The sequence below is a fragment of the Amia ocellicauda genome, chromosome 1 (assembly GCF_036373705.1).
Source record: "Amia ocellicauda isolate fAmiCal2 chromosome 1, fAmiCal2.hap1, whole genome shotgun sequence".
NCBI classification, from domain to species: Eukaryota; Metazoa; Chordata; class Actinopteri; order Amiiformes; family Amiidae; genus Amia; species Amia ocellicauda.
In genome coordinates, this window is record NC_089850.1 from 42,248,473 (window position 1) to 42,263,610 (window position 15,138).

Below are 15,138 nucleotides of genomic sequence, written 5' to 3' on the forward strand. Positions count from 1 at the left end.
TGGTGATATGAGGAACCAACTGCAAATGAGCTGAAACCCCAAAATATGACATACACTGAAGCCTATGCAGCACTAATATGCTGCAGAACTTCAGCCATCCCCAAAAGCAATTACATTAGATTGAGCTGAATAATTTATAATCCACATACATAGTTACATTAATTAATTACATTAACAGGAACAGCAAGGTGGAATAAACTGCGTTTTACACCTGCGGAAAATAAAGTTTAATAAAGGTGTATTTGCAGCTCCAGTGGGCTGCTTTTAGTTTTGATTTGGTTTATTCCTCCAACATTTTCCTTATTTGAGAACTTAACAGGTAGATGATTTTTTCCTTAGACCACTTTTTTTGTTTTTTGTAGATAGAAGACCAGTAATGTATTTAAACCAGGGCATGTGAGCAGAGCATTCAAAATTTAATCGGAACAAGGAGCGCATTTTAGAGGATTTGAAACATTTACTGCCCCGGGCTGCTATACTCTGCTCTGTTGCCACCCAGAATGCCCTGCTTCTACAGTGCTTAACCACATGTAATTTGTGCTAGTTCCAATTTCAGAATTTTCACAATTAGCTGACTGACATATTCAAAATGGAATTAATAAAATATTACACACAAGTATCAGACCTCTCCCTCGCCTGGCCAAGGTCGTCTACAAAATCTCCCCCATCCCCAGTGGCTCTGCCAGTGCCGAGTGGGTGTTCTCCACGGCAGGACTACTTTCCCCACTCTACCGCTTGAACCTAAAGCCCCAGACTTTGTCGAAGCTTATATTTCTCAAGATGAACTCCAAAGTCATTTGTAAATAAACTACAGCCATTAACCATTAGCCATCTTGGCCATTTTTTTTTTCACGCAGGCTAATGGGGCTTTCAATTCATAGAACCAAGTAAGGATTATAAAGTACGTCATTAAACAAATTTCAAATTATCAAACATACTTGGGAAATTGATTCAAGCAAATTATGTCAAACACAAGAAACGATGCCTCTGAGACAATCCAAGTCGGAGTGGAATTAGAGCGCAGGTTGTTTTTCCTTTGTATGAGAGCGATACAGGGGTGGAGCGAGGACTTGGGCGTGGAGCGGTGAAGCGGAGAGTGCACACTGAGCGAAACATCGAGTTTAAACTTGCTCAGCTCCGCTTACATGCTCTGATTTAAACAGGTGTTACTCTTTACCGCCATATCTGCATAAGCTTTTTTCAGAGAGGAAAATACACTCTTTTTTTTTCATTTTATATGTTTTTTCTTTCCTCCCCACATTAATTAATAATAATAATAAAAAAAAAAATCAGAGCATTCAAAGAAACTTCAGTGGTATCTAAAAATGTCAAGTAAGAATAAGTGGATGTTAAATCCCACACTAGCTCACAATTAAAGCAAACCCTGCAGCTTTCCTCTTATGAAGCTACAGATGCTGTAAATATAGTAGACAGAAGTGTGAATTTTAATAGTAAAAGCTTGCTTTGCCTAAGGCCATGTTGGATTGCACAGACACAGACACACTGTGTTTCAATTAAATGAAAACTCTAACGCTATAAAAAAACTTATCATATTTTCTCACATATTGGAGGAAATACAGTATAATTAAAGTAACACATTGTGCTTATCTTGTGATACCAGTCTGCACCTTTTTGCATCCACAGTTTTCTATGTATTTACATGTATATGCCATTCTATGAAAGACTGTTTACAGCATCACACACAAAGCTTGTTAGTTCTGTCTTACAATAACATTACATTTTATCATTTCTCTTCCTTTCTAAACATGCAAGCAGTATCATAATTAAACTCATTGTTTGCTATGGAAATACCTTGTGGAACTTCAAAGCATATTTAAAACATTCAAAGCAGCCTCATTTTTTCTTTTGCATATCATTATTCTATACACAGTTATATAGTTGATGATGCTTACACCAAATAAGCTGCTTTACAAATACATTTGTGTTTATGTGTGTGTGTGTGTGGGGCGGGGGTGGGGGGGCGGGGGCAGTGAAAAAATAACATGTATCCACTTACCCAAATCAACTAACATGCTTTCTAACATAAAATGTATTTGTTTATTATTTGACAAAAACAAAACAAAAACAAAAATCAATGCATTTAAAAGAGATTTTTAATTTCTAAGGCAGGAGGAAAGTGAGGTATCGATTTTGTTCATGTAGCTCAATACACCGTGGATAAGATCAACTGAATTATTACTTGATGGAACAGCTGTCACCAGGGGGTGGGAATTTTGCATTGTAGGACTGGTAGTCTTCAGATTTAGATGCTTGATTTTTTTATAACCTGTGAAATGTGCGTCAATGCAGTATTTGTTGCTGAAATAGCAGTTGCATGTTGAAAAATACTTACTAATGCAAACAAAAGTTGAACTTTGCAAAATTCGAAATACAAAATGCAGTAGCTATGTTTGGGTGTGGTTTCTTACCTTTATTTAGCTCTTAAGCTATCTATTCAGTTCTGGTAGATTTCAAAGTAAAAAATCCCAGATGTACACAGTATATTCTGAAGAGGTAATTAAAATGTATTCCTACAAGAAAAGAAGATAAAAACTAAAAACGTTCTGTGACCATCTGCAAGGCTGTGTAAAACCACAGCCAAGTGGAAGTTGTTTTTCTGACATGCACATTATTTGGTGCCACAGGTTAATTAAACTAGAGAAGATTGAATTATATTTGAATTTCGTAAGGCCGAAGGAGTTAGCTCTCCTACTCCTTTAAACTGGACCAAAGGCTCTTTAATGACAACAAGTAGCTTAGTTTAATGTCTTATCCGGAAGACAGCACTTTATTATAGCACAGCCATTTTTCGAACTGTCAAATCTAATTAGGATTCAGGTTTGTTTACTCAGCATTTATGTACATGGTGGAGCTTTTACCAATTTAATTATAGAAGACAGTGGATTATTTAATAGCATAGATGAAAAGAAAATGCATACAGTTCTAACATTGTAATTCTAATCTACAATTATAATATGTTTTGATGTTTGGCTTTACAGATAACTAAAAGCTATGCCTATCTACAGCAAATCTAAAAATGACTTCAACTCTCATAGTTTTAGGAATGAGGAATGCTTCATTGGCACTGCATAGCTTAATGTGTAGACTCACCCAGGGTTTCTGATCTTAGCCGTGTAACAGGTAGGGATGCTAATCCTTTGGCAAAATGTAAAATAGAATACTTTTCAGTGATGCATGCAGTGGAAAATGTAACTCTCTACAAAGAGGTAAATTGATCCAAAATACTAAAGCAGATCTTTCGACTATATGTGTGATGATAATTTCTGCACTCTTACAGCTGTTACCAATATTAAAACCTATTGCCATTTCCATGTCAACAATGAAAGCAGGTTCACATTAAGAAGCCATCTGATTATGATAAACTCAGAAAATCTAATTTCTGCTTCTCACAGATAAAATGTAAAAGGTTGACAAGTTACCATTGCATCTTATATGGATTAAGTAAGTTAAGATTTTTTTGTGCCCCATGCAGATTCATAATGCCAGGTGACATAGACATTGAAGAGGTGCCGTATGAAGACTTCCTGTCACCTACCGAGGAACTGCAGAGAAAAAAAGAAGTAGAAGCTAAAAAACGACAAGAACTTCTCAAGAAAGTGGACTTCAGCAGGTAAATCCAGTTTATTATAATTAGTGCTTGACGTTTTAAGTTTTAGGCTAACTGATGATAATAGCTGATCAAAAACTCCCTTGAAGTTTCTTTTTTTTTATTTTTATTTCTCAAAACCTGTTAATCTCTGTTGACAATATATTTTAAAAGTCAGACATGTACTGTTGCTTTTCTACATAAATAAAGTGGTCTTGCAAAATGTGGACATTTAGAAAAGACTACTGGACCTATGTCACAGAATACTAAATGTCCTTTTATTTCTTGACTTATATGTGCTATTAATCAGAATCACGAAATATCCTGGCATGCCAAATGTTTGTGATCTTTATGCATGCTGAAGTCTTTAATCAGAGGGGTTTAGTAGATTTTGATGTCTAACTGATGAGTAAGATATTGAATATAAATCTGGTGTGTGTATGCTTCATTTGTTAATTTTTTACTTTTCAAAGTAATTCACTGCATAGAGCTGAAGAAAAACACAGTAATGCAGTTTGATACATGACAGTGATTCTGTGGTCATTTGCCTGTGCAGAATGGAAATGGATGAAGCAGCCCTGTAGAAACTTAATTTTATTTTTAACTGCACAACAATCAACCAAAATATGTGATATAAATCAAAGTTGCCCTGCGCATAGTGTATTTAAAGTAGGAAAAAGCAATTTCAGCATCACTGAACCATACTTGAGTTTGTCTTGTGCAGAATATATTAAGACTGAAAACTGACTTAAATCAAATCTCTTATCTGGTAGTGAGAAATTGTTTCATATACTTGACATAAGGACCGGACAGGAGAACAACTTAGTGCTGTCTTTAGAATCAATGACGCAGTCTAGTTTGTTTTTCCTAGTTTAAGGGTATTAGCAGAAGTCAATCAGATAAGTTACATTTTCAATTAATTTCCATGGAATGGCTGATCCAAGATGATTATGATCAATTATTGGAATATATATTGTGCTTTAATAACCTAAAATAAAGTGTAACACCTTATTTTTAAAATCCTGTTAACACCGATAATTATTCTGAAGAATATTCATTTGGGAAGATGTTTAACTATGCGATTATTTTGCATCTATGCTTATTTTTTGTAATACTATAAGACAACACTTCTTGATTACATGTTAGCTGTGGCAAGACTTTCTGTGTCAGGGGAAGCAGATACTGGCTGCTTTGATCATTTTGTGTGCTCTTTGTTAGCCTAGCAATGCATCTCACTGTGAAATAAGTGCCATGCCAGATCTGAGACTCCCAGGAGGAGGAGCCAAACTCAAAACTTTCCTTCCTGGGTATATCAAGTATGTGTTAAACAACATTCAGTGTTGCGACAGTTTTGCAGAGACACCTGTTGTTTATTTAAAATTGTTGTCATAGATGCTCTTATGCTCATGAGTGGTATTATGATGAGAGGCATTCTGGCAATCTCAGACATTATGATTATTATTATTATTTAGGCTAGTTATTTATTTTCAGATGCCGATGACCAAATACCTGCATATAACAAGGAAGAAAGTTTTGCATGAATATGCAGATTTCCATTTTTTTTTTCTGTCTTATTAATAGACAATGTTTGAATACTGTAATGTGTACCGCACCAAATAAAGGGTTAATGGGGTAAAGGCAGTGCGGTGGGGAGGAGCGTAAGGAGAGGGCATGAAAGGTGCAGGGAGGTGGAAGAATGTAAAATATATGGAAAAATAGGCTATATAATGTTGACAAAAACTCAACTGTAGAAGAGAGCCTTTTTTATTATAGTTCACTCAAATGTCAAGTGTACTGTGTTCCGGTGTCTTCAGTATTTACTAATTTCAGTATAGTTGTCTTTTTTAATGTTACTGAACACCGGGGTATATTCATCAACGGTTTTACATTGCTATTTCCAACACTTTTTCTGTATTGAATAAACTTGCATAAACTTGAGTTAACTTGCATATGTCAGCACATATACAGTTTATTATGAGTAAGGTGCTCAGTTAAATCAATACTGACAGGGTTTATACAAACGTGTGCTTGTAAAAATAAATAAAAATCATGATTACTGTTTCAGTTAATTTATTTTAAACTACAAGGGGATGTTTTATCTTTTTTTATATGGATTACCTGAAAAAAAAAAAAAAAAAAAAAAAAACTTTTCTTTCTGAGCTTGTTTTCAAACCACCACTTTCATCCCTGATATAGGCACTCCACTGATTTGCCATGCTTTATTACCTGGGGAAGATTCAATGAAAATATCTTTGCAGGGCATACATAATATCTTACAAATATTTATATTTAGATGTTTTTGAGTTATCCAGAATATTTTCACCCGAAAAGCATGTGCCATCTTTCATGCTGAAGCTTGAATGGTTATGGGTGCATAAAATCTAGACCTCATTCCAAGTTGACAGGAAGCGCCTTTTTAAGGTTGTCGAGGCCAAGGAAGGGTCCACTGTGTACTGTTTGTCATGGTGTGAATAAGGAAAGGCCAGATCATGCAGCTTTTATAGGTCTCTTTAATCTATCACCTGACAGAGAGGAAAATGTAGCCAATTATGTTAAGCCATTAGTCACTGAGCACCAGATTTTGGACACCCCTGTTCTACATTTTTAATCTGTTATTTTTAAATTAAAATTAACAGGATTCACAACAGGAACATTTAAGGAACATTGAAGAGTTTAATTTCTGAATAGTATGATTGTTTAGACTGTTAATGAGGAGAAAAAAACAAATAATCCTTCTAAAGTATAAATCAATTTGAAATGCTCTCGCTATGGTGTGGCAATTGACAACAAGTTGAATGAAAGTCAAATGAGGCAGAGTGAAGCCTTACTTATCAAATCTTACTTAAAAGGCTCATTTCCTTGATATAAGCTCTGAGCAGATTTTCATTAAAATTAAAGTTTCTTTAGCTGTAATAGCTCTCTTCTCAAGCTGAAAATTCAAAACCTCAGCAATGGAATAGCCTTGTGCTATTTATATAATTCATCCTCGTACTCAAACGGCAGGCCAATTGCATGGCTTCACGTTAGCTGACATAAAGGGACAAAATAAGATTTTTTAATAAACTGCCTGACAATCTGCAATTTTAATCAATTTTAATGCATTGCTCTGCCTGAGGAATAAAGGCTAGGCAATGAGGCTGAAGTCATGACAGGTTAAGTTCACTCAGATATACTAATCAAGGCTACTAATATACCCATCTGGTATACCAACATAAAGTAATAGCTTGTATGGTTGATATGCACTTGGAGGTGCCCTTGCTCTGCTTAGCTCTCTAACCATGTTTATGCATGCTTTGCAGATTACAAATCCCAATAATGGTGGACTAGGAAATCAAAAAATACCCACAGCAACTTCTTTTAGCTGCTCTTCCAGAGCTGAATGCACTTGTATATCCGCATGCATTCTTAACAAAGCTGATAACCTCTAAATAGACACATCTTTACAAAGCACAGTCAAAATGATTTTGTAATGAGCCAGATCTTATTTTGGTAATGTATTGTCTTCATTTGAAGGTTTTACATTCAATTTGACACTGTTCTCTTTCTTGAGTTAGTATGATGGTGGAATTTAAAGAGACAAACTTCCCCTGAAATTAGCTGATGGGGCGATTTCATTGAAAAGTAACCGACAATGAGAACTGATCCAGCTTCCATGGCAGTATGTTTGGTGTAGAGACATTCATTAAACTCAAGCTGTTATGCTCATGCTTTACTTAAGTGCTTTATCTCTATCCTCCTGAGTGGCTTAGTTGGTAAAAGTGCAGACTGAGCCCTATGAGCTGAGGTTTGCTGGTTCGATCCCAGCTCATGTCATTAGCCGATTGGAGAGCTCAGTAGTGATGCACACTTGGCCGGCGCAGCCCGGGTTGAGGTGGGTTTAATCAGCAGGGCTTCTGTCAGCTTTTCGTTATCGAGCATCTCCTACTGGCCTCCTGGGCTCTTGCAGGTTTGCAGTACCACTAGGACGGATGTGACTCTCCTCCAATCGGTACTGAACCTCTCATGCAGGCTTGAGCACGTTATCTTGAGGGCATTAAAAGTGCTTGATCTCATCTTACAGTGAATTTAAATTGTTTAAAATACTTTAGCTCTAGAGAGTTTTAAATAGACGTTTCTTGTTGAATCAACTAGATAAATAATGTAGGACACTGGAGTATTGTAATCCCACCAAAGTAAGGGTACAGAGTTCCCTTTTCAATGTCAGTCATTTTGTCCTTTTTATAACGTGAGCCTTCATTCAAAAGATTATTCTGAAAATCTAACTATCCATCTCACCCTCATCCCCAAGATGTTTCCACTTGCTTCCATCTACAGCTTCTCTTTTCCATGTCACACCTGCAGATTTTCCTATCTATTATATGGTCGTCTTCTATGTCTTTTTTTATCTCTTGGGATCCATTTGATAGCTTCCATCTTTGATCTGTTCTTCTTGCAACATTTTTACATTTTCACTCTGTCAATTATGTCACTATTTTTGTTTGTTCTCACATCCATTCATTTATTTTGCTCTTCTCATTTTTCCAAGTATACATCTTTCCATGCATCTTTGTGTCGTCCGATATCTTATATATTGATATTTTTATGTGTGGGTGCATCTATGTAGGTATGTATGTATGTTCAGAATTAAGTATCTTGGTAGTGCACTTCTTTATCCAGAAATATAAATAATAACATATAAATAATTTAAATATGAATAATGAGCAGTTAATATAAATTTTATTTTTGCAGTCTGACTCTGGAACAGAAGGAGCTTTGCAGAAGCCGTCTGAAACTCTTGTGCTATCTAGACCGCTTAGCGACATATGAGGTAAGATATTAAATCAGTGGCCGCTAACATTTTAATGCTATCTGTAACAAAGTAACTATTATAGATGGTCGTTTTTTTCTGTATTTTTAAATACCTAATTTTCACGTACTCATATGTAAATAAAAAAAGAAGTACGCTAGAGGTTGTTCTGCATTGTTGTTTTGTCCAGCATTAGTGGTGCTGTTACTCAGAAGATGCAAGGAGGTTTTACCCAAACGTGTGGTCAGAAAAGTTCTGCTGCAGGGTAATTCAAACCCAAGGGGCAATGACACTTCTTGACTTGATCATCATTGTGACAAAACATCTCCCATAGTACTGTTCAATGCCAACTGCATGAATCTGGTTTGCATTGCAGCGTTTCATCAAAAAGTCTTCCCAGATATGGTTACATAAAATAATACTCTTTTGTCAGATATGTTCTTTATAGATATATCGATCTCCTAATACAAGCAGTATTGATATCACATTTTGGTTTGCGTTTTGGGTTTCGGTTTCAGTTGGCATTTTCAAATATGTCAAATACTCAGAATATAGTGCATCTTTGTGATTAGTTTTAATTCTAACTTGATCACGTGTTTAAACAAACAATACTATATTATTTAAACTCATGTAATTGGGAATGCATTTTAAAGGAATAATACTGTACATAATGATGCATGCTATCTACTTCTTTTTAGAATCTCATTTACCTCACATTTGTGTATTTTGGCAGGTGTTAATTTTTCTCAGTTTTTGCAGAAGGTGTGAGCTTGATTTATTTATTAATGTTTTTGCAACATTTTTTTTAATTTAAAGCTTTATTAGTTGGCCTTCTTGGGGACAGTCTCCATTTACATTTCTCAGAATATACATTTTGTAGTGGAATGCATCTTTGCAGATCCAGCATATATATTATTTACGTTTCAACTAGTTTCTTGTGTCCAAGGAAAGTTGTAAATTCATTTCAGTGTAAAATTATTTTGTTGTTGTTGTTGCTGGATATTACTAATATGCACACACTTTATTATTATTATTATTATTATTATTATTATTATTATTATTATTATTATTATTTATTTCTTGGCATACGCCATTGTCAAGGGTGACTTACAAAATATAACAGCAATACAAAGTGCAATAATACAGTGCAATTCAAGGCATAATTCATTTTACAAATTCCAATTTACACAAATGTATACGAGATATACAGTAAACAATGAGGTTTTACATCCTAGATTGTAATAGCTGATAATATTTAATCTTTACTTTATTAGGTGCCTATATTGTCACACTGTGAATGATGTCAGCTTTATTCAGTGTGATTTTCAATAGTGACACAATAAGAAGTTGGTTGTGAAGTAATTTCCAAAACTTTATTCCGGTCACTTAATAAACTTCTTTAAAAATCTCATAGGAAATGTATGAAAAATGAAAGAAGTTAACCAGGTACATAAATCATGCTTTAAAAATCACTTAACATGTAACACTGTGTAACCTTATTTCATGTAATGTCTTAATTTACATTAATTTCAGCCTCCTATCATATGTTTTGTTATTTTGTTTTATTTAGAAATATTGGAATACAAAATTACATTGCTTGTCTTAAAAAATATCCTCAATTAATCTTAATTGAAAATGATGGTACATCAGTATATTAGTAGATTAAAAATGCCTCTTTAAATTCAATAAGTCAGCAACCCTAATAACATCCTAATAGGTGGAATAAAACGTGGAAATGAAATAAATGAACGCTGTTGTTTCTTGCTCAGCTGGAACCTTTCAGCTGATACTGGCACACAGGAGAATTTACCCCAGAAGATGTGAGAGATAATGTACTGTACGTAATGTGATCAGACACTCTGGTTTTGCTTATAGGAAATCCTTGGAGGACCGCACGCTGCAGAACAGAGATATAATGCAGAGTTCTTCAAGAGGTTCAGAAATCAGAACATTGTGCTGTCAGCAAGAACTTACGCCAGGGTAAGGACTTTTCTTAAAGGCCCTCAAAATTTGGGGGAGCATTACATTTCAATATTATTGTTTTAAGCCAGATGCATTAATAAAATAGACTGTCATCACTTGAATAAAGTTACCTCATAAAAATTTACAGAATATTTACATTTATGAACACATGCTGAAAGAGATCTCTTGAAATACTCCTTCTCCACACAAATTGCATGCAGAGAGCTGGCTTGTACAAGAAACCAGAAGGAAGTGGTCGACTGCTTTGATTAAGTGTACATCTACAGGGTGGGCTGGGTTTAATGCATCAGTCATCTGCTCATATCTTATGTTATTTAATTAAATATTTTAATGCCTAAAAATGACAGTTTTCCTTCCAGAGAAAAAATATACAGATGCACATATGTGTTTAGTATTTCAAAGGGGAAAAAAGACTGTTCATAGTCCGTTATCACTTGTATTTCACATAAAACTGATTTGCCAATGTAAGTGGGGAAAAAAAAGCAAATGAAACCCCTTATTTTACAATTTTGCACCAATGGGTTCTTGAATTTTCATCTTTTATAAAAGGGGTGGTAAACTTAACATGCACTTATGATTTATGAACATGGCCTTTTATCTGCAACTTCTAGTTGAAATACAGGACTTTGGCCCATTATGTTTATTCTAAAGAAGTGAAGTAGTGCTGTTGAATTTGAAGCAGACAACAAATGATTACAGGAGGATGTCTCTCTGTATATACATTTTTAAATATTTTATTTTCTTCGCACCCACTAACAGGAGAGCAATGTACAAGCATTGGAAATCTTATTTACTTATCATGGGTCAGAACTTCTTCAACATTACCTAGCCATTCTGTCCAGCTTTCCAGAGACTACGTCCCCACATGAATATATGAATCTCCTTCCAGAAGCGTGGTAAGATGGCACATTTAACATGCTATACATTTAGCAGCAATTTATTTTTGTCTGTTTTATTGTGTAAAGAGCAATTTAAATACCCCACAGTATTATATGTATCTGTCAATTTGCAGTTGCATTTGGTTTCAGTCAGGAGGTTGCTGGGATAAAGCAGTAAACTCAAAAAGCTAACAGGAAAGTGTGGGTGCCTGTTCGGTTGGACCGAACTTGCTTTCTGCTAGCTTTCTTGTTCTTGTCGCTGTACTGAAACTGTCTGAAGTCTGAATTGTCTGGTTGTGTTATTGTTTTCAGACTCCTGTCAAGTTATGAACAGTGGTATTATACAGGGTAGTTCAATGGGATGACAATTATGCCTTTGTTAATTGAGATGCATGAAAAGGGAACAAGGAATACTCTTATCAGGTCACAGAGTTTTTGATTGGAATCAATGATACAAAATTTAGCTCTTTGCTGGTCCCAAAAGACTTACCCCAGTTTTCTTCATTTAAATTTGCAAGATAGTCAATTTCTGTCTCTTGCCTAGCATGGTTAGTGTTTCTTGCCTAGTTAGGTGTTACTATTACTGTGATTGTCTGTTGCAAAGACGCATTGACACACAGGTCATAGTCTGGATTGATGGTAGTATAGTCTGTAAGTTACACTTTTGTATGGAAGAGCAAGACACACTCTGTAGTAAAGCGGTCAAGGTAGTATTACCTTGTACGAGGTCTCATCTTTACCTACACAATGGGACGTGTTAATAAATGAGACTTGAATGCAGTGCTATACAACTAAACTATTAATTCACTCTGGAGTATTAGCACAAAGAGCATGATTAATCACATTTACCTCCCCAAGAAGGCAACTGGAGGCACATAGCAGCTTTTAAAATATGGTACTGCAGGTGAGAGAAAGCAAGCAGGACACATCTCCCCTCAGAGTGAACCTCAGCACAATTTAAAAAAAAAAGAAAAAAAAAAAAAGAAAAGGGGATATTTTAAAGTAGCTTTCCCAGGGTGAATAGTGCTATTCACTAACATATCAGCATTCTTATTAAAGCATATTAAAGCAGTCTTTGACCCAAGTACTATTTTCATCCTCAGATCACAGCATGATATAAAAGTGTTGATTAGGAAAACCGTATAGTGGAGGACTGCTATGTTCCCACTGGAATAATCCAGCCCCACAAAGACATGCTTGTAACTACATGTGAGAAATACTCTGGTGTCATATGCTTTCCAGAGGCAATTCATAGTAGAATTCACAAAAAAGGACTCGGTCATACTTTAAAATAAGCTGCTGTGATTCCTCATGAATTAATATATGAATTAAAAACCTCCTGCACATCATCTGAGTTCTGATGTTGAGCACATGAACCCTAACCTTGTTATACATGTGATTAATATAAGAACTCGGATAAAGTGCATGACATATTCATGTGTTAATCCTGTGGTATCCCTATATTAATTAATGAGGAACTAACCTCCTTATTTTAAAGTGTGACCAAGGACTCTATAACACAGACTTATCAAATTCCACCCTCTGCTCTTCAAGGACATATTTTACTCTTAAATAAATAAAGTTGTCTTTATTAACATGCCATAGACTGGTCTTGCACATAGTAGTTGTTTAAACATATTTAATTGATATGTTGATATCATTCATAGATACACAACATTATGCATTCTTCTCTGTATTTCTGAAATCATACACTTGTTTTGAGATGAGGGCATGAGTACAAACCTGAGAATAAAATAATTTTTTTTGTATCAGAGAGAAAACAAATCTGGTGTCCTTTTATTGTAAAATATCACTGTCTGTGCACCTTTCCCCTTCAATTCGCACAACATACAGGAAATATTTATCACCTTTATTGAGAGAGCACTGAAACTAGTTTGAAGGATCTTTCCTTTCTGGTGTAATTTCATTTTCACAATGGGATATTACCTTATATGGTGTAACCTTTACATTGTAACGCTGCTAGAAACAAGGTTATGCTGGAATATCTGACATAGAGATACTCTGGAGCAAATACTGATTTGGAGCTGTGCTGCTGAAAATGAAAAGCACATCAGGTAGTCCAGGCCAGACAGAATTTATTACTGTGTGTACGGGGTTATCTCTCAGGATGCAAACAGAAAGGCAAACAGCTTAAGGTTTATCATCTTCAATTACTTTCTCTTCCTTATATCATTACTTGCATTCTTGTTTTTATCCATTCTTATTCCAATTCCTATTCCTATTCCTATTCTTATTCATGACTACGTTTCCCCTGTGGTGTTGTTACGAATCACTAACACCAATGAAAGAACAGAACATTTACACAGTTATATGTTCTAAACAGCAAATTTCTGACTTGCAGTATGAAGGTGCTTAAATAATAGTTGAAACAATACATTTAATTTGTAAAAAAATTAAGTAAAAAAAAAAAAAAAATACTCCTAAGCAACAGCCATAGAGATACCCCTGTAAACTATTTAAAGTAATGTATGTGCATTGTAATGTGTCAACAGAAATGTATACTTGTTGGTATAAATACTGTGGTAATAATTTCAGAAAGAGACAAGTTCAAATTCATTATTGAAGACAATTGCAAATTTCAATTGTTTTGAAACATGTGAGACTTGTGAAATGTGTCTGGACACAATTTAAATTGTTTTAACTGTATTATAATAGACAACCATTATTATTATTATTATTATTATTTATTTCTTGGCAGACGTCCTTATCCAAAATGTAAGCGCAATACAAAGTCTAAAAATACAGTGCAGTTCAAGGCATTAAACATTACAAATTCCAATTTACATAATACAGTGCAATTCAAAGCATAATACATTTTACAAATTCCAAATTACACAAGTGTATACAATATATGAGGTCTTACATCCTGGATTGTAAAAGCTGAGTGCAGATATGATGTTAGGTCACAGTCAAGGGCCACGGGACAGGGAGCAAAGGGGAAATCAAAATATCAATATGAGTACTAGTAATGCAAGGCATGTAGTATGATAAAACATTGGAAAGTGTCATCTTACAGGAGAGTAAAGGACTAAATTACATGTACTGTCTGAAAAGATGTGTTTTAAGTAAGCGTCGGAAGGAGTTCAGGGACTCTGCTGTCTTGACTTCAGTGGGAAGGTCGTTCCACCACTTAGGGGTCAGGGATGAGAAGGAGCGGCTCTGGAGGAAGGAGAGTTCAGAGGAGGCAGAGTTAGTCTTCTGGCACTGGAAGACCGCAGTGGTCTGGAGGGGATGTGTGGGGAGACGAGGGACTGAAGGTAACTTGGTGCAGTGTGGTCGAGACAGCGGTAGGCGAGGGTCAATGTCTTGAACTGAATGTGTGCCGGTAACGGGAGCCAGTGGAGGGAGCGGAGCAGTGGAGTAGCGTGTGTGAATCGGGGCAGAGAGAATACCAGACGAGCCACACAGTTCTGGATGAGCTGGAGCGGCGGGTAGTAGTAGTAGTAGTAGTAGTAGTAGTAGTAGTAGTAGTAGGTAGGTAGGCCGGCCAGGAGGGAGTTGCAGTAGTCCAGGCGGGAGAGGACCAGTGACTGGACGAGTTGAGTAGTTAGTGAGGAATGGTTGGATTCCTCAGGAAATGCAACTTTTATGCAACTTTTCTGTATACGCTGACTAAATTTTAGTGTGAGTAAAGAATACCTTGTCCTGGCACATTATTATTATGCTTGACCTTTTACGTAATCCACACAGGAAGTAACGGGGTGGGCAAAACATGATCAATTTAGCATGTATTATCAACAATATTTGTCTGCAGGAACATGTGTAGGGTTTATATATCATTACCTTGTATAATCTACAAACATTTGCAAACTTTGCAGAACAAATTCATCACGAGGTGCTGCAACTGAGAAGACTTGAAACTA

At 35.6% G+C, this 15,138-nt stretch overlaps 1 protein-coding gene across 1 annotated transcript in view; it reads left to right on the plus strand.

Annotated features, from left to right (window-relative positions):
• nbas (NBAS subunit of NRZ tethering complex) overlaps positions 1-15,138 on the plus strand; it is a 198,510-nt gene that overhangs the window by 27,861 nt on the left and 155,511 nt on the right. The window contains exons 18-21 of the mRNA XM_066705652.1: positions 3,494-3,631; positions 8,336-8,414; positions 10,269-10,373; positions 11,136-11,272. Of these exons, the coding sequence (XP_066561749.1) occupies positions 3,494-3,631; positions 8,336-8,414; positions 10,269-10,373; positions 11,136-11,272 (459 nt within the window). The remainder of the gene's footprint in view (positions 1-3,493; positions 3,632-8,335; positions 8,415-10,268; positions 10,374-11,135; positions 11,273-15,138) is intronic.